Source organism: Moschus berezovskii, chromosome 13 (assembly GCF_049115385.1).
Source record: "Moschus berezovskii isolate FMDL1 chromosome 13, NW_MosBer_1.0, whole genome shotgun sequence".
NCBI lineage: Eukaryota > Metazoa > Chordata > Mammalia > Artiodactyla > Moschidae > Moschus > Moschus berezovskii.
The window spans coordinates 74,023,644-74,049,620 of NC_142472.1; the positions used below are offsets into that span (position 1 = coordinate 74,023,644).

General features: G+C 43.1%; 1 protein-coding gene across 2 annotated transcripts in view; it reads right to left on the reverse strand.

Moving 5' to 3' along the window:
* Window positions 1-10,761, reverse strand: part of DNAJC15 (DnaJ heat shock protein family (Hsp40) member C15) — an 83,867-nt gene extending 73,106 nt beyond the window's left edge. The window contains exon 1 of one of the 2 annotated variants that reach the window (XM_055426040.2): window positions 10,605-10,761. In XM_055426040.2, the coding sequence (XP_055282015.2) occupies window positions 10,605-10,709 (105 nt within the window). In that variant the 5' untranslated portion in view covers window positions 10,710-10,761. The remainder of the gene's footprint in view (window positions 1-10,604) is intronic. The other variant, XM_088842776.1, reaches the window with a different exon arrangement.
* Window positions 10,762-25,977: the final 15,216 nt, after the last annotated feature.

The following is a 25,977-nucleotide window of genomic DNA, read 5'->3' on the forward strand; positions in this document are numbered from 1 at the left end:
TCCTTAACAACAACATCAGTTCAGTTCAGTTCAGTTCAGTCGCTCAGTCATGTCTGAGCGACCCCATGAATCACAGCACGCCAGGCCTCCCTGTCCATCACCAACTCCCGGAGTTCACTCAAACTCATGTCCATTGAGTCGGTGATGCCATCCAGCCATCTCATTCTCTGTCGTCCCCTTCTCCTCCCGCCCCCAATCCCTCCCAGCATCAGAGTCTTTTCCAGTGAGTCAACTCGTCACATGAGGTGGCCAAAGTATTGGAGTTTCAGCTTCAGCATCAGTCCTTCCAATGAACACCCAGGATTGATCTCCTTTAGAATGGACTAGTTGGATCTCCTTGCAGTCCAAGGGACTCTCAAGAGTCTTCTCCAGCACCACAGTTCAAAAGCATCAATTCTTTGGTCATCAGCTTTCTTCACAGTCCAACTCTCACATCCATACATGACCATGGAAAAACCATAGCCTTGACTAGACGGGCCTTGGTTGGCAAAGTAATGTCTCTGCTTTTTAATATGCTATCTAGGTTGGTCATAACTTTCCTTCCAAGGAGTAAGCGTCTTTTAATTTCATGGCTGCAATCAGCATCTGCAGTGATTTTGGAGCCCCCCAAAATAAAGTCTGACACTGTTTCCACTGTTTCCCCATCTATTTCCCATGAAGTGATGAGACCAGATGCCATGATCTTAGTATTCTGAATGTTGAGTTTTAAGCCAACTTTTTCACTCTCTTCTTCCACTTTCATTAAGAGGCTCTTTAATTCTTCTTCCCTTTCTGCCCTAAGGGTGGTGTCATCTGCATATCTGAGGTTATTGATATTTCTCCCGGCAATCTTGACTCCAGCTTGTGCTTCTTCCAGCCCAGCGTTCCTCATGATGTACTCTGCATAGAAGTTAAACAAGCAGGGTGACAATATACAACCTTGACGTACTCCTTTTCCTATTTGGAACCAGTCTGTTGTTCCATGTCCAGTTCTAACTGTTGCTTCCTGACCTGCATACAGGTTCCTCAAGAGGAAGGTCAGGTGGTCTGGTATTCCCATCTCTTTCATGGCACTTACTAAAACTTCTACTTAAAATTCTCTGACAGAGGCCATAAGGTTCTCAAAATGAAACTACTACTCAGCCTTTTACAAAAGAGGTTTGCTGCCCTCCATCCTTGAGGGTGGCAATGCTGGCTCACTCATCTCCCCCAACACACCCAGCATACAGTTTCCACGTACTTGGTGTTACAAAAGAACGATTAAACTGAAGCGAATCAACAAATTTTAAAAACAGAGTTGGAGATTAACTATGTTATCAGAAGCATCAAGCAATACAATTCCAAAAAGCTGAAAAGCAACATCAGAAGAAGTCAGAGTATATGTGTACTCTGCCTACATTTAACATTTAATACATGGTCTCTTTACCATTAAAAAAATAATAATCAGAGAATCTCATTTATGAGAGTCTTCTTTATTCCTTAAAGCCATCAGTTCATCACACTCTAAAATTATGCCCTCTAATCTTCCATTTTTCTTTCATCTAGTTGTTTCATTCCTCTGTTACTCATTAGGTAGAAATTTATAGAGCAGAAACCATGCCTGGTAACACGCTGAGAACTGAGAGAATAAAGATCTTTAAAACTGTCTTTGCCTGTAAAGAATATCTAATTTTAGTTTAAAAGACACATTTCAAAGAGAAGAAGCACTATTTAAATAATGCCAGCAAATCAACAGGTAGGACAAGTCAGGTATCTGTTATCATCACCTATTTTCAAATATCCACCAAAACACACACACACACACCAAGAAAAATTACTTTAAATGTTCCACTATCATGAATCAAAGAACTTCTGAGAACAGGGAAAACAGCACACTCCAGCAAAGCCGCTACTGCTGGTGGGCGACGGGGGGGGGATGGTGGAGCATAAAAATTGTTTACAAATTCCCTAAGGCATTTTACTCTTCAAAAACAGCATAAGCAGTAAATAACCTTCTAGATAAATATAACTGACTGAAAGTGTTATAAAATGCTAAAACATCTATCCTGAGACTGCAACATTTAAGTTCAAGATAGATAATAGTTGTACCAGAGGGAAATAAAAGTAAAAAATATTCAGCCTCAAAAAAGTAGTTGTGATGGAGAAAGCAATGATGGGAGACCAGTCACTCTCTCAAAGTTCACTTAGCATTTATTTATAAATACACACTTGTTTAGCATCTATGCCAGGCCTTGTGCTACATTCTGGGGAAAAAAGTAGTGAGAAAGACGGACACAGACTCTTGTTCTCCCTTAGAAACAAAAATAAAGGAGAAATCCAACAGACAAAGAACACACGCATCAATATGTTGAACCCAAGGACTTCCTGGGTGGCCCAGAGGTTAGGAACCCACCTGCCAATGCAGGGGACATGATCCTGGGCCTGGTACGATTAAAGGTGCCATGGGGCAACTGAGTTCATGCACCACAGCCCACGCTCTGCGACAACAGAAGCCACAGCAATGAGAAGCCAGCTTGCTGCAACCAGAGAAACCTGCTCGTCACAACCAGAGAAAGCCCACATGCAGCAACCAAGATCTAGTGTGGCCAAAAAATAAACTAAAATTTTAAAAAAGTATGTGAAACTAAACATCCCTGGTTATTTATAAAGCCACTCAGTAGTAATAAAAGTTAACAGCTATTCTTTAAATAAACAACTAAGTGACTACCATGTGTCAGTTGTAATGCCAATCCCTTGAGACTTCACAATGTAGGTGCTTATACGTATATAAATAATTTTGATATAAGAAATAATTTAATAAAAAACTTTATGACTTTCTAAGGAAGTACTTAGGATGAAACAACTTTATTCTACTAGGGGACTCGAGTCAGGCAAGACACATCAATAACCTGAGTCTTAAAAAATTAAAAGGAGTTTGCCAGGCAAAGAATTTCAGATGAGGAGAAAACTACAGTAGGTAAAGTCAGAGCTCAGGGTAAAGAACAGAGAATGGAAAATGGGGCTGGGTAACTCAGCAGTTTATTTAGGGGTCAGTTCATGAAGACTTCTGTAGATCACAATGGTATATTTATACAATTTAAACACTTACCATGGAAAGTTTGTTGTTGTTTAGTTGCTGTCATGTCTGATTCTTTGCAACCCCATGAACTGTAGCCCACCAGGCTCCTCTGTCCATGGGATTTTCCAGGCAAGAATACTGGAGTGGGCTGTCATTTCCTTCTCCAGGGATAGAACTCATGTCTCCTGAATTGGTAGGCTCTTACCACTGAGCCACCAGGGAAGCCCATGGAAAGTTTGGACCTTGGTAAATCAATAAAAAGGACCTTGGTAAAATAATTTTTTAAATTTATAGTCCTATAATTAGGTCTGCAGTATAGAAAAATAACTGATAGCTGTGTGACGTTTAAAAGCATAGAGGATCAGAGCCAAAAGACCTATTTTTAAAGGCTATTACAACAGGCCAGGGTAGAGATGATAAAAACTAAGAGTGAGAAGGGAGGAAAAGGAATTACAGAATAAATATCTTGATGGACTGATGATATAAGTGTTTTGATGGAGGTAAAGGAAAATGAGTGATGATGGCATTATTCAAGGTAGGCAACAGACAAGAATTGCCATGTATGGGGAGGAGATATAATGAACTACACTTTAGATAAGCTGAATCTTGTATTTTTATTTGTAGGATAAAATAAACTCCTTCCCATTCCACAATAACAATTATTCATTCAACAGTTTATTTTTGAAGTGCTTACCATGTATCAGATACCATTACAAATGCTGGAAATACAGCAAAGTCCCTGTCCATGGAGCTTACATTTTAGCCTCCTCTTAGAACCAGTCCATTCTAGAGGAGATCAATCCTGGGTGCTCATTGGAAGGACTGATGCTAAAGCTGAAACTGCGACACTTTGGCCACCTCATGCGACGAGCTGATTCACTGGAAAAGATTCTGATGCTGGGAAAGGTTGGGGGCGGGAGGAGAAGGGGACGACAGAGAATGAGATGGCTGGATGGCATCACCGACTCTATGGACATGAGTTTGGGTGAACTCCGGGAGTTGGTGATGGACAGGGAGGCCTGGCATGCTGTGATTCATGGGGTCACAGAGAGTCAGACATGACTGAGCGACTGAACTGAACTGATGACACAGTGACAGGAACACTATTCTACAGTAAAAGGAACAGCGAGGAAATAGGGCAAGGCTGAAAATATGGGCATATAATAGATAATCCATATGATTTCTTCAAAGTGAAGCTTCAAGGTAAATATTTTAAATTCAAATTGCAATTGAAAAAGAAAAGTGGTCTTTTTTGGGTAATGAATAAGCACCTAATAATTTTCATCATGGAGAAAGCAAGAGAGTTTCAGAAAAACATCTATTTCTGCTTCATTGACTATGCCAAAGCCTTTGACTGTGTGGATCACAATAAACTGTGGAACATTCTGAAAGAGATGGGAATCCCAGACCACCTGACCTGCCTCTTGAGAAACCTGTATGCAGGTCAGGAAGCAACAGTTAGAACTGGACATGGAACAACAGACTGGTTCCAAATAGGAAAAGGAGTACGTCAAGGTTGTATATTGTCACCTTGCTTATTTAACTTATATGCAGAGTACATCATGAAGAACGCTGGGCTGGAAGAAGCACAAGCTGGAGTCAAGATTGCTGGGAGAAATATCAATAACCTCAGATATGCAGATGACACTACCCTTATGGCAGAAAGTGAAGAGGAACTCAAAAGCCTCTTGATGAAAGTGAAAGAGGAGAGTGAAAAGGTTGGTTTGAAGCTCAACATTCAGAAAACAAAGATCATGGCATCTGGTCCCATCACTTCATGGGAAATAGATGGAAAAACAGTGGAAACAGTGTCAGACTTTGTTTTTTTGGGCTCCAAAATCACTGCAGATGTTGATTGCAGCCATGAAATTAAAAGACGCTTGCTCCTTGGAAGGAAAGTTATGACCAACCTTGATAGTATATTAAAAAGCAGAGACATTACTTTGCCAACCAAGGTCCGTCTAGTCAAGGCAATGGTTTTTCCCGTGGTCATGTATGGTTGTGAGAGTTGGACTGTGAAGAAGGCTGATCGCCGAAGAATCGATGCTTTTGAACTGTGGTGTTGGAGAAGACTCTTGAGAGTCCCTTATACTGCAAGGAGATCCAACCAGTCCATTCTAAAGGAGATCAATCCTGGATGTTCATTGGAGGGACTGATGCTAAAGCTGAAACTGCAATACTTTGGCCACCTCATGCGACGAGTTGACTCACTGGAAAAGACTCTGATGCTGGGAAAGGTTGGGGGCGGGAGGAGAAGGGGACGACGGAGGATGAGATGGCTGGATGGCATCACCGACTCTGTGGACATGAGTTTGAGTGTACTCCGGGAGTTGGTGATGGACAGGGAGGCCTGGCGTGCTGTGATTCATGGGGTCGCGGAGAGTCGGACACGACTGAGCGACTGAACTGAACTGAACTGAATTTTCATGTTTGATATGTTTTGATTTTCATGTATCAGTTTTGCTTGCACAGAAACATATGTGACTAATTTTCTTAACAGGCTGTGTGTGTGTGTGTGTGTGTGTGTTCAGTCTTATCTGACTCTTTGAAACCCCATGGACTATATATAGCCTGCCAGGCTCCTCTGTCCATGGAATTCTCCAGGTAAGAATACTGGAGTGGGTTGCCATTTCCTCTTCCAGGGGATCTTCCTGATCAGGGCACCGAGGGGACCGAGGGATCGAACCCATGTCTCCTAGTGGCTCCTGCATTGGCAGAGGGATTCTTTACCATTGAACCACCTGGGAAGCTAGCTATAACAACCCAATAACACTAGGAGGTATGCTCTTTGGGAAAGTACTAAAAATTAAAAGGCTACCACGTCATACAGACTGAGCATGGTTCAAACTGCTTCAAAAATTATTAATATTCTTCTGTAAACTCTAAAGTTTCTTTTCTACTTGTCCATGAGAAGCAGCTTTGCTAAAACAAAGTTGACTGAACCTCTGATTATGAAATATTTAATTGTAAGATAATATTTTATTCCAAGTACTACACAGGTATTTCTGCCTATATGTTAATCTCTTTAATCTCTCAAACAGGCTAGTGAACATGAATTCTTAATCCCTAAAGGCAAGCTTATCTGAGACAGAACTATATATTATATATGACTACAGATACACATTTCAAAAACTTTCAAACAAGTTGCATCCTTTTAAAAAATGATATGGAAAATGTCTTCAATTCCTTGACGAACACTTTATTTTCTGCTATTTTCAATGAGATTAGTGGATACATCCCATACCTAGGTTATCTGTTCTTTGTTACACCACCTTCCATCACTTCCCATCACTCTCAGGACCTCTGAGTTCCCCCAAGGTTACTGCTACCAACTTTCTTATCTTCTACCTCATCACTGGTCACTGCCTGAACCAATGATTCCCTACAGAAGCAGAAAAGACCTTTAGGGGCCTTCTGAAAACTTGTGAGGACATTTTTGGTTGTCACGATAAGTGGGATAGGAGGGAGGGTATTTGATGGATGGGGACTATTGATCCTAGCAGTCCTAAAATGTATGAGACTTCACTGGACAACAAACTGTCTGGACCCTTAAGGTTTCAAAAGACTCCACTGGACACTGAGTAGGTGAAAAGCCTGCGTATGACCATCTTAGTCTAGGACTTTACTACATATAACATTTGTGTTCGTGAAGACTGAATTTTCCAGAAGTGCAGCTATCATGTAAATTGAGGAAGATTCCACTTTGTAACCAAAAATTGTTCACAATTTGGGAGAAATTAGTTTGTTGATGACAATGACACTTACGGTATTTGAACTGCCAATGTAATACATCGGAAATCAGCCTGCATTTTTGCCATCACATTCACAATGATTTCTGTGGCCTGGTGCAATATGCCAGCAATTGATCAGTACTTCACCGTGTCTTTTAATGTAATCATACTTGAGCACTTACATATTTAAATAGCAGACATGTCATTTTCTAATAAAATACTTATTGCACCTTTATGCTTCAACTAGAGCAGTACACTGCTTTTTAAAAATTATGTTTATGGGTATTTTTTATTGACTATAAATCTTTAGGATATTACAGGAGACTTTCATATTTGTTATAAAAAGGGGACACTGGGCTGGAAAGGTTTAGAATCACTGACCTACACATTAGCCTTCATATGCCTGGACTACTAAAGATGTCTCCTCACTGACAGCTGCCTTTTCCAAAGAAAAGTATCTATAGATGTAAAAAAAAAAAAATCACCAATATTATTTCTATCTTCAAAATACCACAGGGTTCCAATTGCCTTGCAAATCAGTCCAGGACTGAGATTTCTTACAACTCTCCATAAAGAGATGAGCTCTACCCAACCTAACACCTTATCTGCTTTACATTACAGACAGAACACTCCATTCTGAAAGGCTTATTTCTGGGAACTATAATCAATATTTTGTAATAACCTATAAGGGGAAAGAATCTAAATATATATGTATGTGTGTGTATATATATATATATACACATATATATGAATCACTTTGCTATATACCTGAAACCAGCACAACACTGTAAACCAACTACAATTTTCTTCTTAAAGTTGAACAATGAAAGAAAAAGAAAGAAAGCCTTATTTCTAAGGAGTCAGCAAGTCACAGTAGAAAGAGTGTTAGGGGACTTGGACTTCCCCGATGGTCCAGTGGCTAAGAGTTCATGCACCCAATGAAGGGGGCCCTGGTTCAATGCCTGGTCAGGGAACTAGATCCCTCATGCCACAACTAAGAGTTTGTTCATTGCAACTAAAACCCAGAAAAACCAAATAAATAACAGAGAGCGTTAGGGTTTAGAACGCTAGGTCTGCCACTTATTAGATGAAGTATTCTGGATGAGTTACCACTTTCTGAGCCTCTGTCTCCTCATTTAAGTGACAACTGAAAAGGACCTTGCTCACAGGGTTGTGTGTGGAATGAATCAGACACAGCAAGAACTCAAAGAGTTTGCTATTTCAAACCTTTATTGGTTTTGTTCATTTACTCATTCCAAGGATGATACCTGGTTGGTATCCAGCAGTGCTCAAGAAATGTCTGTTGAATGAAAGCATATTGCTTTCTGAAACCTTTCCAGCCCATCTGACTCTGTTCCAGAAATTTATCAGTTAATCAGATAAGAATAAGTTGAGTGTTCCTTCGTGCATGCTAAGCTGCTTCACTCTTTGCGACCCCATGAACTGTAGCCTGCCAGGCTCCTCTGTCCATGGGACTCTCCAGGCAAGAATACTGGAATGGGTTGCCATGCACTCCTGCAGGGGATCTTTCCAACCTAAGGATCTAACTGGTCTCTATCGTCCCCTGCATTGCCAGATGGGTTCTTTACCACTAGCACCACCTGGGAAGCCGCACAAATTGAGTGTTTACTAGAAGAAAAGGGCTTCTCTCAGTTGGTAAAGAATCCCTCAGTTAGTAAAGAATCTGCCTGCAATAAAGGAGAAGTGATGTGAAGTCACTCAGTCAGGTCTGACTCTTTGCGACCCCAACAGTCTCCTCTGTCCATGGGATTCTCCAGGCAAGAATACTGGAGTGAGTTGCCATTTCCTTCTCCAGTGTATCTTCCCGACTCAGGGATCGAACCCAGGTCTCCTGCATTGCAGGCAGATGCTTTAACCTCTGAGCCACCAGGGAAGCCCCCAATGCAGGAGACCAGGATTCAATTCCTGGGTCGGGAAGATCCTCTGGAGAAGGAAATGGCAACCCACTCCACTATTCTCACCTAGAGAATCCCATGGACAGAGGAGCCTGGCAGACTACAGTCCATGGGATCGCAAGAGTTGGACACGACTTATCGACTAAACCACCGCCACAGAAGAAAACACCCAGTCTCTGCTCTTAAGAAACAAAAAAACTCTGGAAAATGACTGGGCAACATAAAAGATGTCACAAGACTGTGTATGACTAATCAACCAACAGTAAGGACAGTAGTCCTGGGTGTTCATTGGAAGGACTGATGCTAAAGCTGAAACTCTTATACTTTGGCCACCTCATGCGACGAGTTGACTCACTGGAAAAGACTCTGATGCTGGGAAGGACTGGGGGTGGGAGGAGACGGGGACGACAAAGAATGAGATGGCTGGATGGCATCACCGACTCGATGGACATGAGTTTGAGTGAACTCCGGGAGTTGGTGATGGACAGGGAGGCCTGGCGTGCTGCGATTCTTGGGGTCACAAAGAGTCAGACATGACTGAGCGACTGAACTGAACTGAACTGAACTGAAGGACAGTAAGTGCTCTGCATCTAAGGGCAAGACACATTACCATGGGCGGGATCAGGATGTAATGTGGTGTGAATAAGAGATACAAGAGCCAAGTTTCCAATTTTTCTCCAATTAATCCATTCTTCTCACACATAGCCTGAGAGAACCTTCAGTTCAGTTCAGTCGCTCAGTCGTGTCTGACTCTTTGCGACCCATGAATCACAGCACGCCAAACTTTACAGTAGCCCAAACCTGTCTCTTCCCTAAAGCTCATCAAAGTGGTACCAACGTCCTCAGCATTCGCCTGTTTATGTGTTGCTTACCAGAAGCTTCCATGTCCTGGTCCCCGCCATACAAGAACACAGGTCACTAAGGTAGCCACTAACTACATGTGGCAACTGAGTACATGAAATGTGTCTAAACTGAAAAGTCCTGTTAGTGTAAATTTCACTGGATTTCAAAGACTTGGTATCCCACCCCAAAAAAGTAAAACATCTCATTAATAATGTTTATTTGATTTCACGTCAAGACATCACTGTGGACATACAGGATTAAATAAAAACACATTATGAAAATTAAATCCACCTACTTATTTTTCTGGAAAATCTAAGAACACGTATGTGGTGGACTTCCCAGGTGGTCCAGTGGCTGAGAATCTGAGCTCCCAATGCAGGGGACACAGGTTCCAATCCCTGGTCAGGGGACTAGACTCCACGCTCCACAACTAAAGAGTTCACATGCTGCAACTAAAAAACCCGGACCAACCAAAATAAAAAGGAACAAAAACACATGTGGCTTGCAAAATGTTTATCCTGGACAGTTTCTTTTCCCAGCTCTACAATTCAGCCTGAAGAGACCCCTTGCTATGAGCCCTGTGTCCCTGAGCCACGACTTTGTAGGTACTACTGCTGGCATCTGAAACACTTTTCCCTCCTCACTGAGTTTGCTGCTACTCAATCTTCGGATCTTAGCTTTACACCGACGGTTACACCGCTCTCTCCAGGAAGCCTCCTCTGGCCTCTCACCCTCGAGCCCCGACAGACTGGCCTGGGGTCTGCTCCTAGGTGACGGGAGCATCCATCCCACGGCTCCTTATCACACAGCAGCTGCCTGCCTGGTGCCGGTCCGTCTCCCCGACAAGAGGGGAAGCTCCTTGAGGGACCAGAGAGTCTCCCAACTCGCCTACTCGTCGACGCGGGTACAGAGCAGCACGAACGCTGAACGAACGAGGGGTGGGTCAGAGACAGTGAATGAACACCCGGGACGACCCCGCTTCGGGGTAAAGGGGCGCAGAGGGGCGCGGGCTGGGCCTGCGGGGCTTCGGGGGGCGCCAGGAGCGGGAGAACGGCGGCAGCGCCGGGTAAGACTCACCAGCCCGCGGTCGAGGTCGGCGTCCGACGGCGGGGCAGGGGGCTGCAAGGACCCGGCGTAGCGCAGGCCTTCGCCGGCGGGCGCGACGCCGACCCGGGCAGCCATGGCAGCGCGGCTCGGGGCTCTTGCAGCGCCGCGCTGCCTACGGGGCGGCCGCAGGGACAAACTAGTGAGGCCCGGACGCGCTGGCGGGTTTCGCATAGCCACGCCCGCCTCGCCGGTGGAGCCCTCGGCCCCAGGACATCTCGTTCACACCCAGCTTGTGCCATCAAGTCGTTTGTTTCCCATTTGCAGACCTAAAGCCCGCATCGAGACTCCGGGGGCAAAGCCCGAGGAGCTTCCTTCCCGCATCCTTACAATTTGATGTTAAATCTGGTGTTGAGCAAGGGGATCCAACCAGTCCATTCTAAAGGAGATCAATCCTGGATGTTCATTGGAGGGACTGATGCTAAAGCTGAAACTGCAATACTTTGGCCACCTCATGCGACGAGTTGACTCACTGGAAAAGACTCTGATGCTGGCAAAGGTTGGGGGCGGGAGAAGGGGACGACGGAGGATGAGATGGCTGGATGGCATCACCGACTCTGTGGACATGAGTTTGAGTGTACTCCGGGAGCTGGTGATGGACAGGGAAGCCTGGCGTGCTGTGATTCATGGGGTCGCGGAGAGTCGGACACGACTGAGCGACTGAACTGAACTGAACTGAACTGGTGTTGAGCAACGCATGGAGAGATCCGGAGATCTCACTGCAGTGACTGAAGTTCCCCGAAAGTCCCTAAGACCCACACCATACCCGCCCCCCTACACACACACCCCAACTACCGATCATACTTCTGTTTAAAACCACAATTCTCCCATCCACGAGGGCAATCGAAGTGACCATCTGCTTATTCCACCCCTCCCCCCAGGTAGGACTGGCTATATTTAAGGTTAAATTACAAAGAAACCTGTTTTATCTTCCACCCCACAAATGGTTTTGCGCTGACTTGGATATAGAGAGACCCACTTTGTTATTGTCCATCCTAAAGGAAATCAGTCCTGAGTGTTCACTGGAAGGACTGACGCTGAAGCTGAAACTCCAGTACTTTGGCCACCTGATGCGAAGAGCTGACTCATTGGAAAAGACCCTGATGCTGGGAGGGATTGAGGGCGGGAGAAGAGGATGAGATGGTTGGATGACATCACTGACTTAATGAACATGAGTTTGGGTAAACTCCAGGAGTTGGTGATGGACAGGGAGGCCTGGCCTGCTGCAGTCCATGGGATCACAAAGAGTCAGACACGACTGAATAACTGAACTGAACTGAGAGTCTGGGCCATAGCGGAGGGCGAGTGAGACTGTGAAAAGTGTGGTTTGCTGGTTAATTTCATATGTTGATGAGTGGGAGGATTATTCCAACTATCTTTGGGAAGGTGTGGAGATTTCTAGGATTTGGGTCACCGCCCACTCCTTGGTCTTGTAACAGTACCTTGGAACTGTCATGGTACCTCTGGGTGTGTCATTTCATTTACTGATTGAGGATCAAAGTCTAGTCTTGTCTGCCATCTTGGCCCCATTTGATTCTAATCCGTTTATGTTGCATCCTTGGGCTCTGTCATTCTTTCAAAGCTGTGCCCTGCCCCTTTCACTCCTGTTACAACAATACATTCAGTAGATTTTTGTCTACTCAAAAAGATACACAGTGTGAAAGTTGCGAGTTAAGTTTCACCTGGGGCAAAATGAGGACTGCAGCCTAGGAGACATTACCTCAGATAGCTCTGAGAGATTGCTCTGAAGAGGTAGTGGGGAAGGTGAGTATATATGATTTTGATGAAGGGAGAGCTCAATGCAATCAAGCACCTAACTTTCAAAAGGTTTTTGCTAGTCAGGAGGAACTGATGTCACCATGAAAGGATTTAGTGCTTTTCTAGATATGAAGAGATGCAAGATTGAGATCATGAAATTTAGTTCCTGAAAAGATCTAAAGACCTGTCCCACCAGTTTTCCTAGAGGACAAAGTGCCTCTTTCTTTCTCCACCCTTAATTCACTTTAGGCTGTGTTGACGGTCAACAGTGGCAGCAGCACAGGGTTCAATCTCAGACGGTTCATTTGAGAGGCAGATGCCAATTTTCTTCGCAAGAGTGAATTTGTAGTTGACACTTTCTTAAAGAAAAGCAGATATAGGCAATTTATTTTAGAAATATCTCAGTAAAAAAAGGTTTTCAACATTTGTTGTTTAAAAAGATTTTGGCAAAAAAAATTGACCTCTGTGTGCCTTAATTTCTCATCAGTAAGTGAAAGTCACTCAGTCATGTCCAACTCCTTATGACCCCATGGACTGTATAGTCCTGAATTCTCCAGGCCAGAATACTGGAGTGGGTAGCCTATCCCTTCTCCAGCAGATCTTCCTGACCCAGGAATTGAACCAGGGTCTCCTGCATTGCAGACGGATTCTTTATCAGCTGAACTACTAAGGTGATGGATAATAATAGCACCTCCTGTATGAGGATTAAATGAATTGACTTTTGTAAAGCTTTTAGAACAGTGCTGGATACCGAGATAAATTCTATAAGAGTTAACTACTATTTTCCTTATATTACCTCTTTCATCTGTTTGCTTCCTTGTATATTTTCTTCTTGCTTCCCAGCCCAGCTGTTATGGGAAGGGAAGGGGGCAAAGCACAACGTTTGAAAGAATGATACATCCTGAGTATAGGACATAAACTGATTATAACCAGACAGGTCCAGGATAGCAAACCAGCTGACTTCCACTAGACCTTGAGCCTCAAGGGTTCTGAACAAAGGCACTTGAGCTTACCAGTCAGACAGAGGGGCTGAAGAAGGAAATGGCAACCCACTCCAGTGTTCTTGCCTGGAGAATCCCATAGGCAGAGGACCCTGGCAGGCTAGAGTCCATGGGGTCACAAACAGTCAAATAAGACTGAGCACAGCATAACACAGGCAGAGGGGCAGGATTCCATGAGTCAGGACATTATGTATGATTATAATAACAAAACAGGCAAAAAAAAATAAAAGGTTAAAGTCAAAGAAACAGATCTAGCATGGAAGAGTCAAAATTGACTCTTCTTTGTTACAGATAGATTACCAATGTAGAAGAAATTAAAGGCAGAATTGAATCAGAGGACTCTCATTCAAATAAAAGACTTTGGCTCTTAAAAACAACAAGGAAAAAAAAAACACACTTTGTCCCTACAGATAAACATAGAGTACATGAATAGACACAGTGGATCTAGTGTATGTCTGTGGTAGTAGTAACATAATAGCCCCTCATGTGTGAGGATTAAATCAACTGACTTTTGTAAAACTCTTAGAACAATGCCATATACCTAATAAGTTCTAGAAAGACCCAGGCAGGAGTTGGAGAAGTTAGTGCTCAAGTTGGCCATGGAAGGGTAACTACAAGTTTGCTGGAGAGATAAGAAGGAGAAAGGCTTGGGGGGATGAGACAATGAAAGCATTGTATATGAACAGTCCTGAAAGTCATTCAATTTGGCTAAACTTAAAGTATGAAAGTGAAGAGGAACTCAAAGGCCTCTTGATGAAAGTGAAAGAGGAGAGTGAAAAGGTTGGCTTGAAGCTCAACATTCAAAAAACGAAGATCATGGCATCTGGTCCCATCATTTCATGGGAAATAGATGGGGAAACAGTGGAAACAGTGTCAGACTTTATTTTGGGGGGCTCCAAAATCACTGCACATGCTGATTGCAGCCAGGAAATTAAAAGACGCTTACTCCTTGGAAGGAAAGTTATGACCAGCCTAGATAGCATATTAAAAAGCAGAGACATTACTTTGCCAACCAAGGTCCGTCTAGTCAAGGCTATGGTTTTTTCCGTGGTCACGTATGGATGAGAGTTGGACTGTGAAGAAAGCTGATCGCCAAAGAATTGATGCTTTTGAACTGTGGTGCTGGAGAAGACTCTTGAGAGTCCCTTGGACTGCAAGGAGATCCAACTAGTCCATTCTAAAGGAGATCAATCCTGGGTGTTCATTGGAAGGACTGATGCTAAAGCTGAAACTCCAATACTTTGGCCACCTCTTGCGACGAGTTGACTCACTGGAAAAGAGTCTGATGCTAGGAGGGATTGAGGGTGGGAGAAGACAGGGATGACAGAGAATTAGATGGCTGGATGGAATCACCGACTCTATGGACGTGAGTTTGAGTGAACTCCTGGAGTTGGTGATGGACAGGGAGGCCTGGCGTGCTGTGATTCATGGGGTCGCAGAGAGTCGGACACGACTGAGCGACTGAACTGAACTGAACTGAAAGTATGAAAAAGACAACAAAGTTAGATAGGGTAGACAGATAACCAGACAAAGACCAGATATGGAGCAGCTTTGTTTATTAAGCAAAAGCATTTAGATCTTATTTTACAGGTGAAGGCAAGACATCAAAAAATGTCAAATGTGGCAGTGATATGGTCAGATTCTGGTAGTGATGTGGGGTCAATGAACTAAAACTAAAAGAAGGAGATCAACAAGAGTTATTTCAGTAGCCTGAGTAAGAGTAAGCAATGTTGAGACCTAAACTAGGGTGCTGGCAGACACATGGCAAGATGTATAGTGACCTTTAGTGGTTTCCTTCCCACGTTCAACCCCTCTTGGCCCCACCAAACAAGGACCCAAGGACTGACTCTGTTCCCTACCCTCAAGAGTGGACCCACCCCTCTGGCTATGGTGTTTGTTCATGGACGGGTACATAGCCCTTCTGGGACATAGGAATTACTGGAGAGGTTTACTGCTTGCTTCTGGGAAAGCAGTTTCTTCCTATTCAGATGAACATAAACAGAGAAGCATGAAGTCCTAATTGTAGTTGACAGTTGGTTGACAACCACAAGCTAGGGTGACCATGTAATTTATCATCCCAAACTAGGTCACATTTGAATGAAAGACAGTGCTATAAATAGTTGTGTTAGGACAATAGATGTAACTGGGAGGGCCTACCAGGACATATGGTGCCCTGATCATTAGAAGGCTAGCCTGAGGATGCAGCAGACATCATTGAAAGGTACAAGGAGATTAAGAAGAAACTGAGTCCCTAATCAAACTTCACTTGAAGTTTATTCCATCTCTGAAATTTATAGTTTTGAAGTAAAAATTCTCTTTATTTTACTTTCTCTTTAATTTTGTACTTTAAAATGTAAGCATTTAAAGAGTAGAAAGAACAGTATAATGAGAACTCACATCCCCTAAGTCCAGATTAAACAATTGTCAATATTCTGCCACAATACTCTTCTCTATTTTCCTTTTTTAGATGAAGTATTTTAAAGCAAATTAAGATACCACTTCATTTCACCCATCAATTTAGTATATGTTCCTGCTAAATATAGACATTTTCTAGCACATCACACCATAGTGACATCCAATAAAAATTAATAACTTCTTTGGTCATCTAGTTCATATCCAAATTTCTCACAGTGTTACAAAAAATGTTTAAATAGCTGATTTGTTGATGTCTGGATCCAAACAAAGTCCACACACAGCACCTGATTTTTGTGTCGTGTTAGCTTCACAGACTGTGTGGATCACAATAAACTGTGGAAAATTCTGAAAGAGATGGGAATCCCAGACCACCTGACCTGCCTCCTGAGAGACCTGTATGCAGATCAGGAAGCAACAGTTAGAACTGGACATGGAAAAACAGACTAGATCCAAATAGGAAAAGGAGTACATCAAGGTTGTATATTGTCACCCTGCTTGTTTAACTTATATGCAGAGTACATCATGAGAAACGCTGGCCTGGAGGAAGCACAAGCTGGAATCAAGATTGCCAGGAGAAATATCAATAACCTCAGATATGCAGATGACACCACCCTTAGGGCAGAAAGTGAAGAAGAATTAAAGAGCCTCTTAATGAAAGTGGAAGAAGAGAGTGAAAAAGTTGGCTTGAAGCTCAACATTCAGAATACTAAGATCATGGCATCTGGTCCCATCACTTCATGGGAAATAGATGGGGAAACAGTGGAAACAGTGTCAGACTTTATTTTTCTGGGCTCCAAAATCACTGTGGATGGTGACTGCAGCCATGAAATTAAAAGACACTAGCTCCTTGGAAGGAAAGTTATGACCAACCTAGACAGTATATTAAAAAGCAGAGACATTACTTTGCCAACCAAGGTCCATCTAGTCAAGGCTATGGTTTTGCCCATGGTCACGTATGGATGTGAGAGTTGGACTATAAAGAAAGCTGAGCGCCAAAGAATTGATGCTTTTGAACTGTGTTTGAGAAGACTCTTGAGAGTCCCTTGCCTGCAAGAAGATCCAACCAATCCATCCTAAAAGAGATCAGTCCTGGGTGTTCATTGGAGGGACTGATGTTGAAGATGAAACTGCAATACTTTGACCACCCGATGTGAAGAGCTGACTCACTGGAAAATATCCTGAGGCTGAGAAAGATTGAGGGCAGGAGGAGAAGGGGACGACAGAGGATGAGATGGTTGGATGGCATCACCAATTCAGTGGATATGGGTTTGGGTAAACTCCAGGAGTTGGTGATGAACAGGGAGGCCTGGCGTGCTGCAGTTCACGGGGTTGCAAAAAGTCAGACACAACTGAGTGACTGAACTGAACTGAACTGAATTACAAAAATCGCTTTCCCCACATTTTTTCATACCACTTGCTGTCAAGTGTCAATTTTGTGTGCCTAGTGCAGTGAAGCCAAACAAACCAAAATGTCAGAGTTTGGAGCAGAGAAAGGTTTATGACAAGGGCCAAGAAAGGACTACAAATGGCTTGTACTTGAAAAATCTGAACTCCCCGATGGTCTTGGGGGAAGAGGTTTCATAGGTAAAATGGTGGGTGGGCTGCAGTGTGAGACTTTCTTCTGATTGGTCGGTAGTGACGTAACAGGGTGGTATTCTAGGAAGCATTGGGTAGGGGACTTGGTTCCTGTAGAAGAACTCAAAGATACTGTTCTGTGTATCCCTTGAGGAAGAACTAGGATTCTGGCTTATCACTGCACTGCTGCTTTTCTACTTTTCCCTTGTTTCTGTGTTTGTGCTCAGTCGTTCAATAGTGTCTGATTGTTTGTGACCCCACAGACTGTAGCCTACCAGCCTCCTCTGTCCATGGGATTTGCCAGGCAAGAATACTGCAGTGGGTTTCCATTTCCTACTCAAGGTGATCTTCCTGACCCAGGGAGTGAATATGTGTCTCTAGAATCTCTTGCATCGCCAAGAAGATTCTCTACCACTAGCACCACAAGGGAAGCCCATTTGTTTCTGTGTTCCTTTGTTACCAAACCAAACTTGGATCCCCTCACCAATCTTCTGACACTGGGCTGTGGTGAGGGAAAGTGCTGGTGTTTACTGTAAGGCATCAGACAAGGAGCATGGGCAGCTAATGAACTCCCCAGTGGGAGAAGAGGTGGAAGTCAGGAAGAGTGGGGTTATGAAAGCCAAGAAAATTTCAAAAGGGCTGAAATAATGAGAAATGCCACGTACCCATAGATAAGGAAAAAAAATGTGCCCATTGAATGTGGCAAGTTGAGTGTGGCAAGTTGAATGTAGTTGCTGGTAGAATTTCACCCATACTCAAGAGATAGTCATCACCACCCACACCACATTCTAGGATATTCTACAGAACATCCTTTTTACAAAAGGTATAAGGAGAACAGTGTGTAATCCTATGTCTCTCTGTATTGATAACAGTTTATTTAGCAGGAAGAGAAGGGAAAACTAGCTAATTTGTATTTTATCATCAAACAGATGATTAGGTTTTTAGAATGACTGTCTGTTACTCTTGTGATCACTTGCATATTTGCTAAAATGTTAATTCTTTAGAACTTCAGTAGGATGACAATGAAATGATCTGCCTTTTCCTTAATGATATTCGCTGAACTATCTGTAACACAGCTGAAGAGTGATTTCAGGACTGTATTTCTAATCTTACAGATTTTAGAAAACAACAACAACAACAAAAATGAATCTAAAGGAAATCACTAGTGATAAGTCAAACAAAAGCATGCTTTCATTTTTTTTAACTCCAACATGTATTTTCAGGTTGACTGCCAACAGCTGGAAAGCTGGGGTTGGCCTATGTCAAAGGCAATAAACTAAGTGCCCTTTGTGAGGGTGTTCACTGTCTAATCATGGAAAATGGGTATCAGCATCATGTGGTTTTGTCTAATGGTCCCCACAAGCAGCATCTGCAGCTCAGGTGCCAGCTAGAGATAATCCCATGAAAGAAAACCTGGCACCAGCACCCATATGTTATTTTCTGGATCCAATTTACATTTTGTGCTTTTGTTTAGCTGGGCCAAAACAGCATAAACAATGCCAAACTGAGTTTTCTGATTATTTTCAGGCTGATTGAATCTGGCACATGACATGGTTTTATCTAATTAACCCACATGTGGTACAAAACAAAACAAATTTGAAATGGAAAGCTCTTTCTGCCTTTGTTGAAAGAATGAGGTGAATATATAATTATTTTTTTCCTTGTCTCTCAGCCAAATTTATAGTTGAGAGAGGCGGCCTTTTTCTACAAGACAGCAAAACAAGTTTTGTGTTATTACCTCACTGTTATAATGAAAATTTATTGTGTTCTACATTTTTCCAAATCCAGCCCTTCCCTTGTCTCTCTCTGTCCCCAAAGGAGGAGAAGTGTGTGGAAGATAGGTTCCTAATTGTGGTATGATAAGAAATGTATTTGGTCTTTGTCCATGGTCTCTGGCAGAATGCTCCTAAAATACTTGGGATTTCCAGCGAGAAGCACCTTTTGTTATTCTTAGGGAGTTGCTTCTGAGCCCCTCTGAGTTTAAAATAATAAGGGGATTTAGGGTGGGGCCCCCAGTAGCCTTCCCAGGTAGCCCTAGCGGTAGAGAACCCACCTGCAAATGCAGGAGAGATAAGTGGGTTCGATCCCTGGGTCAGGAAGATCCCCTGGAGAAGGAAATGGCAACCCATTCTAGTACTCTTGCCTGGAGAATCCCATGGACAGAGGAATCTGGTGGGCTCCAGTCCACGGGGTTGCAAAGAGTTGACACAACTGAGTGACTGAGCACACACCCCATACACCCTGGGTAAACTTTGGATGAGAATAGTCAAAGGGATTAGAAATTTGAAATTTTTAGCCCCACCCACCAACCTCTTCATCTTCTGAATATCTGTGACCCTCCCCAAATTTATATGTTTAAATTTTTTTTTTATTGCCGTCCCTGGGTATGCTGCTGCTGCTGCTAAGTCACTTCAGTCGTGTCCGACTCTGTGTGACCCCATAGACGGAAGCCCACCAGACTCCCCCATCCCTGGGATTCTCCAGGCAAGAACACAGGAGTGGGTTGCCATTTCCTTCTCCAATGTGTGAAAGTGAAAAGTGAAAGTGAAGTCGCTCAGTCGTGTCCAACCCTTAGCGACCCCACGGACTGAAGCCTACCAGGCTCCTCCATCCATGGGATTTTCTAGGCAAGAATACTGGAGTGGCTTGCCATTGTCCCTGGGTATACACCCTGTTATATATTCCTCACCCCTAAGTGTAGGAGGGACTTGTGAACATGACAGAAGATTTCACTCCTATGATTAAGCTATGTTAGATGGTGAAGGTGAAAGAATTTTGCAAATATAATTTAGGTCCCTAATAAGTTGACTTTTGGTTAATCAAAATGGATGTTAGCTTGGTCAGGCCTGATCAAATTCAGTGAGCCCTTGAAAATTCAAATTGAGAAAACTTTGAAATGAGAGAGATTGGAAGCTCTCTTGTTGATCTTCTTGTAGTAGCAAACTACCATCTTCCTCACATGGCAAGAAATAGTAAGTGGCTTCTAAGAGATGAAGGCCTCTTTTCTTTTATCACAAAGAACTGAATTCTGCTAACAACCAGTGGGTTTGGAAGAGGCCCCTCAACCTCAGATTAGATTGCTGTCCTGGCTGACACTTTGATTGCAACCTTGGTAAACCCCAAAGGTGGTGGTATCAGTAGATGGGGTCTTTTGGAGGTGATTAGGTCATGAAGGTACAGCCCTCATGAATGGGGTTAGTGCCTTTATAAAACAGATTACTCAGAACACCTTAACCTAGTCTGCCACATGAGGCTACAGGAAAAAGTCTATGACCCAGAAGAGGGTCACCCAGCTCAGCTGGTGTCCCAATCTTGGGCTTTCTGACTTCCAGAACTGTGCGCAATGAATTTCTAAGCCACCCAGTCTGTGGTATTTTGTTAATGCAGCTTGAATAGATTAAGACAGTATCTTTAATCCTTATTTCCTTGCTGGATAGTTCAGTTCAGTTCAGTTCAGTCACTCAGTCGTGTCCAACTCTTTGTGACCCCATGATTCACAGCACGCCAGGCCTCCCTGTCCATCACCAACTCCCGGAGTTCACTCAAACTCATGTCCATCGAGTCGGTGATGCCATCCAGCCATCTCATTCTCTGTCGTCCCCTTCTCCTCCCGCCCCCAATCCCTCCCAGCATCAGAGTCTTTTCCAGTGAGTCAACTCGTCGCATGAGATGGCCAAAGTATTGGAGTTTCAGCTTTAGCATCAGTCCTTCCAATGAACACCCAGGATTGATCTCCTTTAGAATGGACTGGTTGGATCTCCTTGCAGTCCAAGGGACTCTCAAGAGTCTTCTCCAGTACCACAATTCAAAAGCATCAATTCTTCGGCGATCAGCTTTCTTCACAGTCCAACTCTCACATCCATATATGACCACGGAAAAAACCATAGCCTTGACTAGACGGACCTTGGTTGGCAAAGTAATGTCTCTGTTTTTTAATATACTGTCTAGGTTGGTCATCGGAGAAGGCAATGGCAAGCCACTCCAGTACAGAAAGTCCCATGGACAGAGGAGCCTGGTGGGCTACAGTCCATGGGGTCACTACTAGTCGGACAAGACTGAGCGACTTCAATTTCTCTTTTCACTTTCATGCATTGGAGAATTAAATGGCAACCCACTCCAGTGTTCTTGCCTGGAGAATCCCAGGGACGGGGGAGCCTGGTGGGCTGCCATCTATGGGGTCGCACGGAGTCGGACACGACTGAAGTGACTCAGCAGCAGCAGCAGGTTGGTCATAACTTTCCTTCCAAGGAGTAAGCGTCTTTTAATTTCATGGCTACAATCAGGATCTGCAGTGATTTTGGAGCCCAAAAAAATAAAGTCTGACACTGTTTCCACTGTTTCCCCATCTATTTCCCATGAAGTGATGGGACCAGATGCCATGATCTTTGTTTTCTGAATGTTGAGCTTCAAGCCAACCTTTTCACTCTCCTCTTTCACTTTCATCAAGAGGCTTTTGAGTTCCTCCTCACTTTCTGCCCTAAGGGTGGTGTCATCTGCATATCTGAGGTTATTGATATTTCTCCCTGCAATCTTGATTCCAGCTTGTGCTTCTTCCAGCCCAGCGTTCCTCATGATGTACCCTGCATATAAGTTAAACAAGCAGGGTGACAATATACAACCTTGACGTACTCCTTTTCCTATTTGGAACCAGTCTGTTGTTCCATGTCCAGTTCTAACTGTTGCTTCCTGACCTGCATACAGGTTTCTCAAGAGGCAGGTCAGGTGGTCTGGTATTCCCATCTCTTGAAGTATTTTCCACAGTTTATTGTGATCCACACAGTCAAAGGCTTTGGCAGTCAATGAAGCAGAAATAGATGTTGCTGGATAGTATCTTCCTTTAAAATACCCAGTGTTATCTAGGGAGTGTAAAGAGCAGTAGAGAGAGGAATTAGATTTGAAGCCTGATTTTGGAACTGATGTAGTACAGAAATGAACACATTGCCTAACAATGTTTGACATACAGTAGTGGGCTGCTATTCCCTTTGTCCAGAGGATCTTCCCCAAGACTGAACCTCGGTCTCCCACACTGCATGCGGATTCTTTACCATCTGAGCCACCAGGGAAGCCCCAGTAGCCCAGTGTGTTTGTGTGTGTGTGTCTGTGTGTGTGTTCATTCTGAGTTGCTTACTTCATCTTTAGAACCAAGAAACTAACATTCTTCACATAGTAGAAGTAGTCAGGATAAATAATGAGATAATAAATGGAAAATTTGTTTTTAGATTCTCAATCCTCCTGTAGAGCACATTGATATTATCTATAAAAATGCTACCACCTCACTGTTACAATACTATTTGTAGATCCAGATATCCAGTATGTCATTTTTCACTAGTAACATAACAATTATTAAAAAAAACCAAAAAACACCTTATGATTTCCCGTGTGGAATAATGACATCTGGTTCTGAAACCAAGAAGTAAACGGGTAGGGGAAGTTTTACAGAAAATGAAACAGGTTCACAGGACTCTCATAATTCATTACAAGGTCATGTTCCCTTTAAGAAGAAGAGACAATATGGTAACTTTCTTGTTTAAAATTCCCCAAATAACCAGTATCAGTCACCTCCTTAGAACACAGCCTAGCATTCTGGCCAGAATTAAACATCTGGTCTGAAGCACAGACTATGGATGGTAACTGAGAGCTAATCTGCCTGTTACTATTTATAACAGGAGACACTGATTGCTTCATTTATTTTCTCAGGGATTTAAAACTCAATTGTAGAATTTCATAAGCCAGAAACACACATTTCTCAGATTAAATATGCCCTGAAAGGGAATAACAGCATGATAACCCAAGGTCTTTTGCCTTAGAAAAAGCATTACTGACAAACACAGCGTGGAAATAGAAAAATACCATGTTTTGCTTGGGTCTTGACTTCGTTCTTGTGGCCAAATTCTGCATAAGTATGTGCAGTTTTGAGAAGTTTGTTGGATTGTTTTAACCTAAATTGAGCCCCCAAACCTATATTGAATACTGACATTGTACAAACTGTACCACTTTTCTTGCATTTTACATGTCCTTCCTAGATTATAGGCATGATAATTTATTTATTATTTCTTAATTATTTAGTTTGGCTCTACTGGGCCTTTGTTGCAGTGCTCGGTCTTTCTCTAGTTGAGGTGACGGGGGAGGGGGTAGTTTCTCTAGTTGTGATGCAGGGATTTCTACAGTTGCCCAAAGCCAAGTGGAATCTGAATTCCTCGACCAAGGATCGAACTTGCATTCCCTGCATTGGAAGGCTGATTCTTAACCACTGGGCCACCAGGGAAGTCCCCAAGATAAATCACTGAAAGCAAAAGGGACTTAGGGTAATGTGGGTTTGGTCTTCAACACACTTTTATTTTTTACAACACGGTGCCACAAAACCCATCCCATTGATGTGATGTCCCTATACTCCACCTGAAAGAACAATGTGAACTTTTGGGGTCACCTACACAGGATCCAAAGAAATGATACCCTGACAAACAGACACAACAGATATGTGTTTGGAAGGAGTTCCAAAAGCACTGTCTCAACAGTGAGATGTTTCTTATATCAGTACTTTTTTTACATCTTTACTTTTCCCACATTCCCCTGATAAGAGCCAGGTATTAAATTCACCCCCGGGGCTTCTGTTTTAGTGCATTCTGTGTATATATTTCATCATCCTTCCCTCACAGACCAGCTGATGATTCTTTTGCTATTCACTACAACGCCTACTCTATCACAAGCTGCAAAAAAGCCCAAATTGTCATTCTGCTTGCACACAGCCCTGTGGTCTTAGCCTAATGTTCTGAGAAATGATTTCCTAGAAGCAATTTAAAATAAATGTTCAGGACTTCTCCCTACATGTTGTCTATTTTTCAGCCTTTCAAGCCATCATTCTATTACAGTATAGCAACTTCTCTCTAACCTTTTTGGGTAAAAAGCAAATTGAGAGCTGCTCCCAAAGGTGCTGAGAATGATGATATTAGCTGGAGGGTTCTTCATCTACATGCTGATTCCCAACCTTGGCTATACATTGAACTCCCAGTGTCCAGGCTGTGCCCCAACCAGTTAAATCAGCGGAGTACTTCTGGGGTGGACCCCAAACCTCAGTGATTCCAAAGTACAGCCAACATTGAGAACCGCTAGAAGCTAAAGAACTGGTTTACCAACTGCTAGTCAACAGCTTTTCTAGTTTGTCTATTACCATATTTCCTGGTTGGACTTGAGATTTGGAGGTTCAGATGTGTCTGTTTGTTCTTACACTTCAGTGTTGACCCCACACCTCTGGGATATTAGTCTGGTTCATGAATGTTCATTCCTGGATTCCCAGTGCATTTGTACTGACCGACCAGTCTGGGCCTGGAGCGAGCAGGGAGAGAATTCTAGTTCTCCTTTAGATATCTTTTCTCCTCTTCTTCTATATTTAAAAGTTTCATAAAATTTTAAAACTTTATAAAATTGCTTTTATATTTTAAAACAAGGGGAGGGGACACCCAAACTCCCTTTTCTATCTAAACTCACTCCCTGGGTAATCTCATCCAATCACTTGACTTTAAATACTCTGCTGCTGTGTGCATGCTAAATCACTTGAGTCATGTCCGACTCTTTGCGACCCAATGGACTGTAGCCTGCCACGCTTCTCTGTCCATGGGATTCTCTAGGCAAGAATACTGGAGTGGATTTCCATGCCTTCCTCAGGGGATCTTCCTGCTGATGAGTTCCAAATTTATATCTTTGGTTTGGGAATTTTCTCTTGAACTCTCAGCTGGTAAATAATCCAACTGCAATATGGGGGACCTGGGTTCGATCCCTGGGTTGGGAAGATCCCCTGGAGATGGGAAAGGCTACCCACTCCAGTATTCTGGCCTGGAGAATTCCATGGACTGTATAGTCCATGAGGTCAGACAAGACTGAGCGACTTTCACAAGCAAGCGCTTGAACTCACACTTGGATTTCAATAACTTTCTCTACTTGGATATCAAGTAGGCTTTTAAAATTTAACAAATCTGAAAGTGAGCTCATGTCTCTCTCATAGCCTACCCCAAATTAGTTGATGGCAACTCCATCTTTCCAGCCAATAATGCCAAAAAACTTTATATCATCTTGAATCCTTTCTGCACAACTCACATCCAGTCTTATTAATCCTACTTTCAAAATCATGTTCATTATACTTTTAAGACATATCCCAGAATCTTACCTCGTTATGCCAAGCCACCATCATTTCTCATCTGGATTGTTGCAATAGCTTCTCAACTTGCCTTCTTGCTTCCATCCTTGATTTCCTTCAGTCTATCCTAAATAATCATTGGAAGCCCTCTTGGAGGTTAGCTGCCACAGTATGCTCATGGGTCCCAAAGACTCATATCTCTCCAACATGCACAATGCACCCACCTTCTCCTGACCCCCAGTGAGTCTCATCCCATTAGAGCACCAGCTCAAGTCTAGAATTTGCCATCTAAATCAGGTCTGATACAGCTGAGGTTCCTTACATGTGTATGAAGTAACGGGACAAGTTATCTTTCCCCAGTATATCCAATATAGGTACTCTGGTACCCCTGGGCTGTAGCAACTCTGAACTCCAGTGAGGCACAGATTGATACTCCCTGGATAAGGATTCAAACCTTCTTATTCAT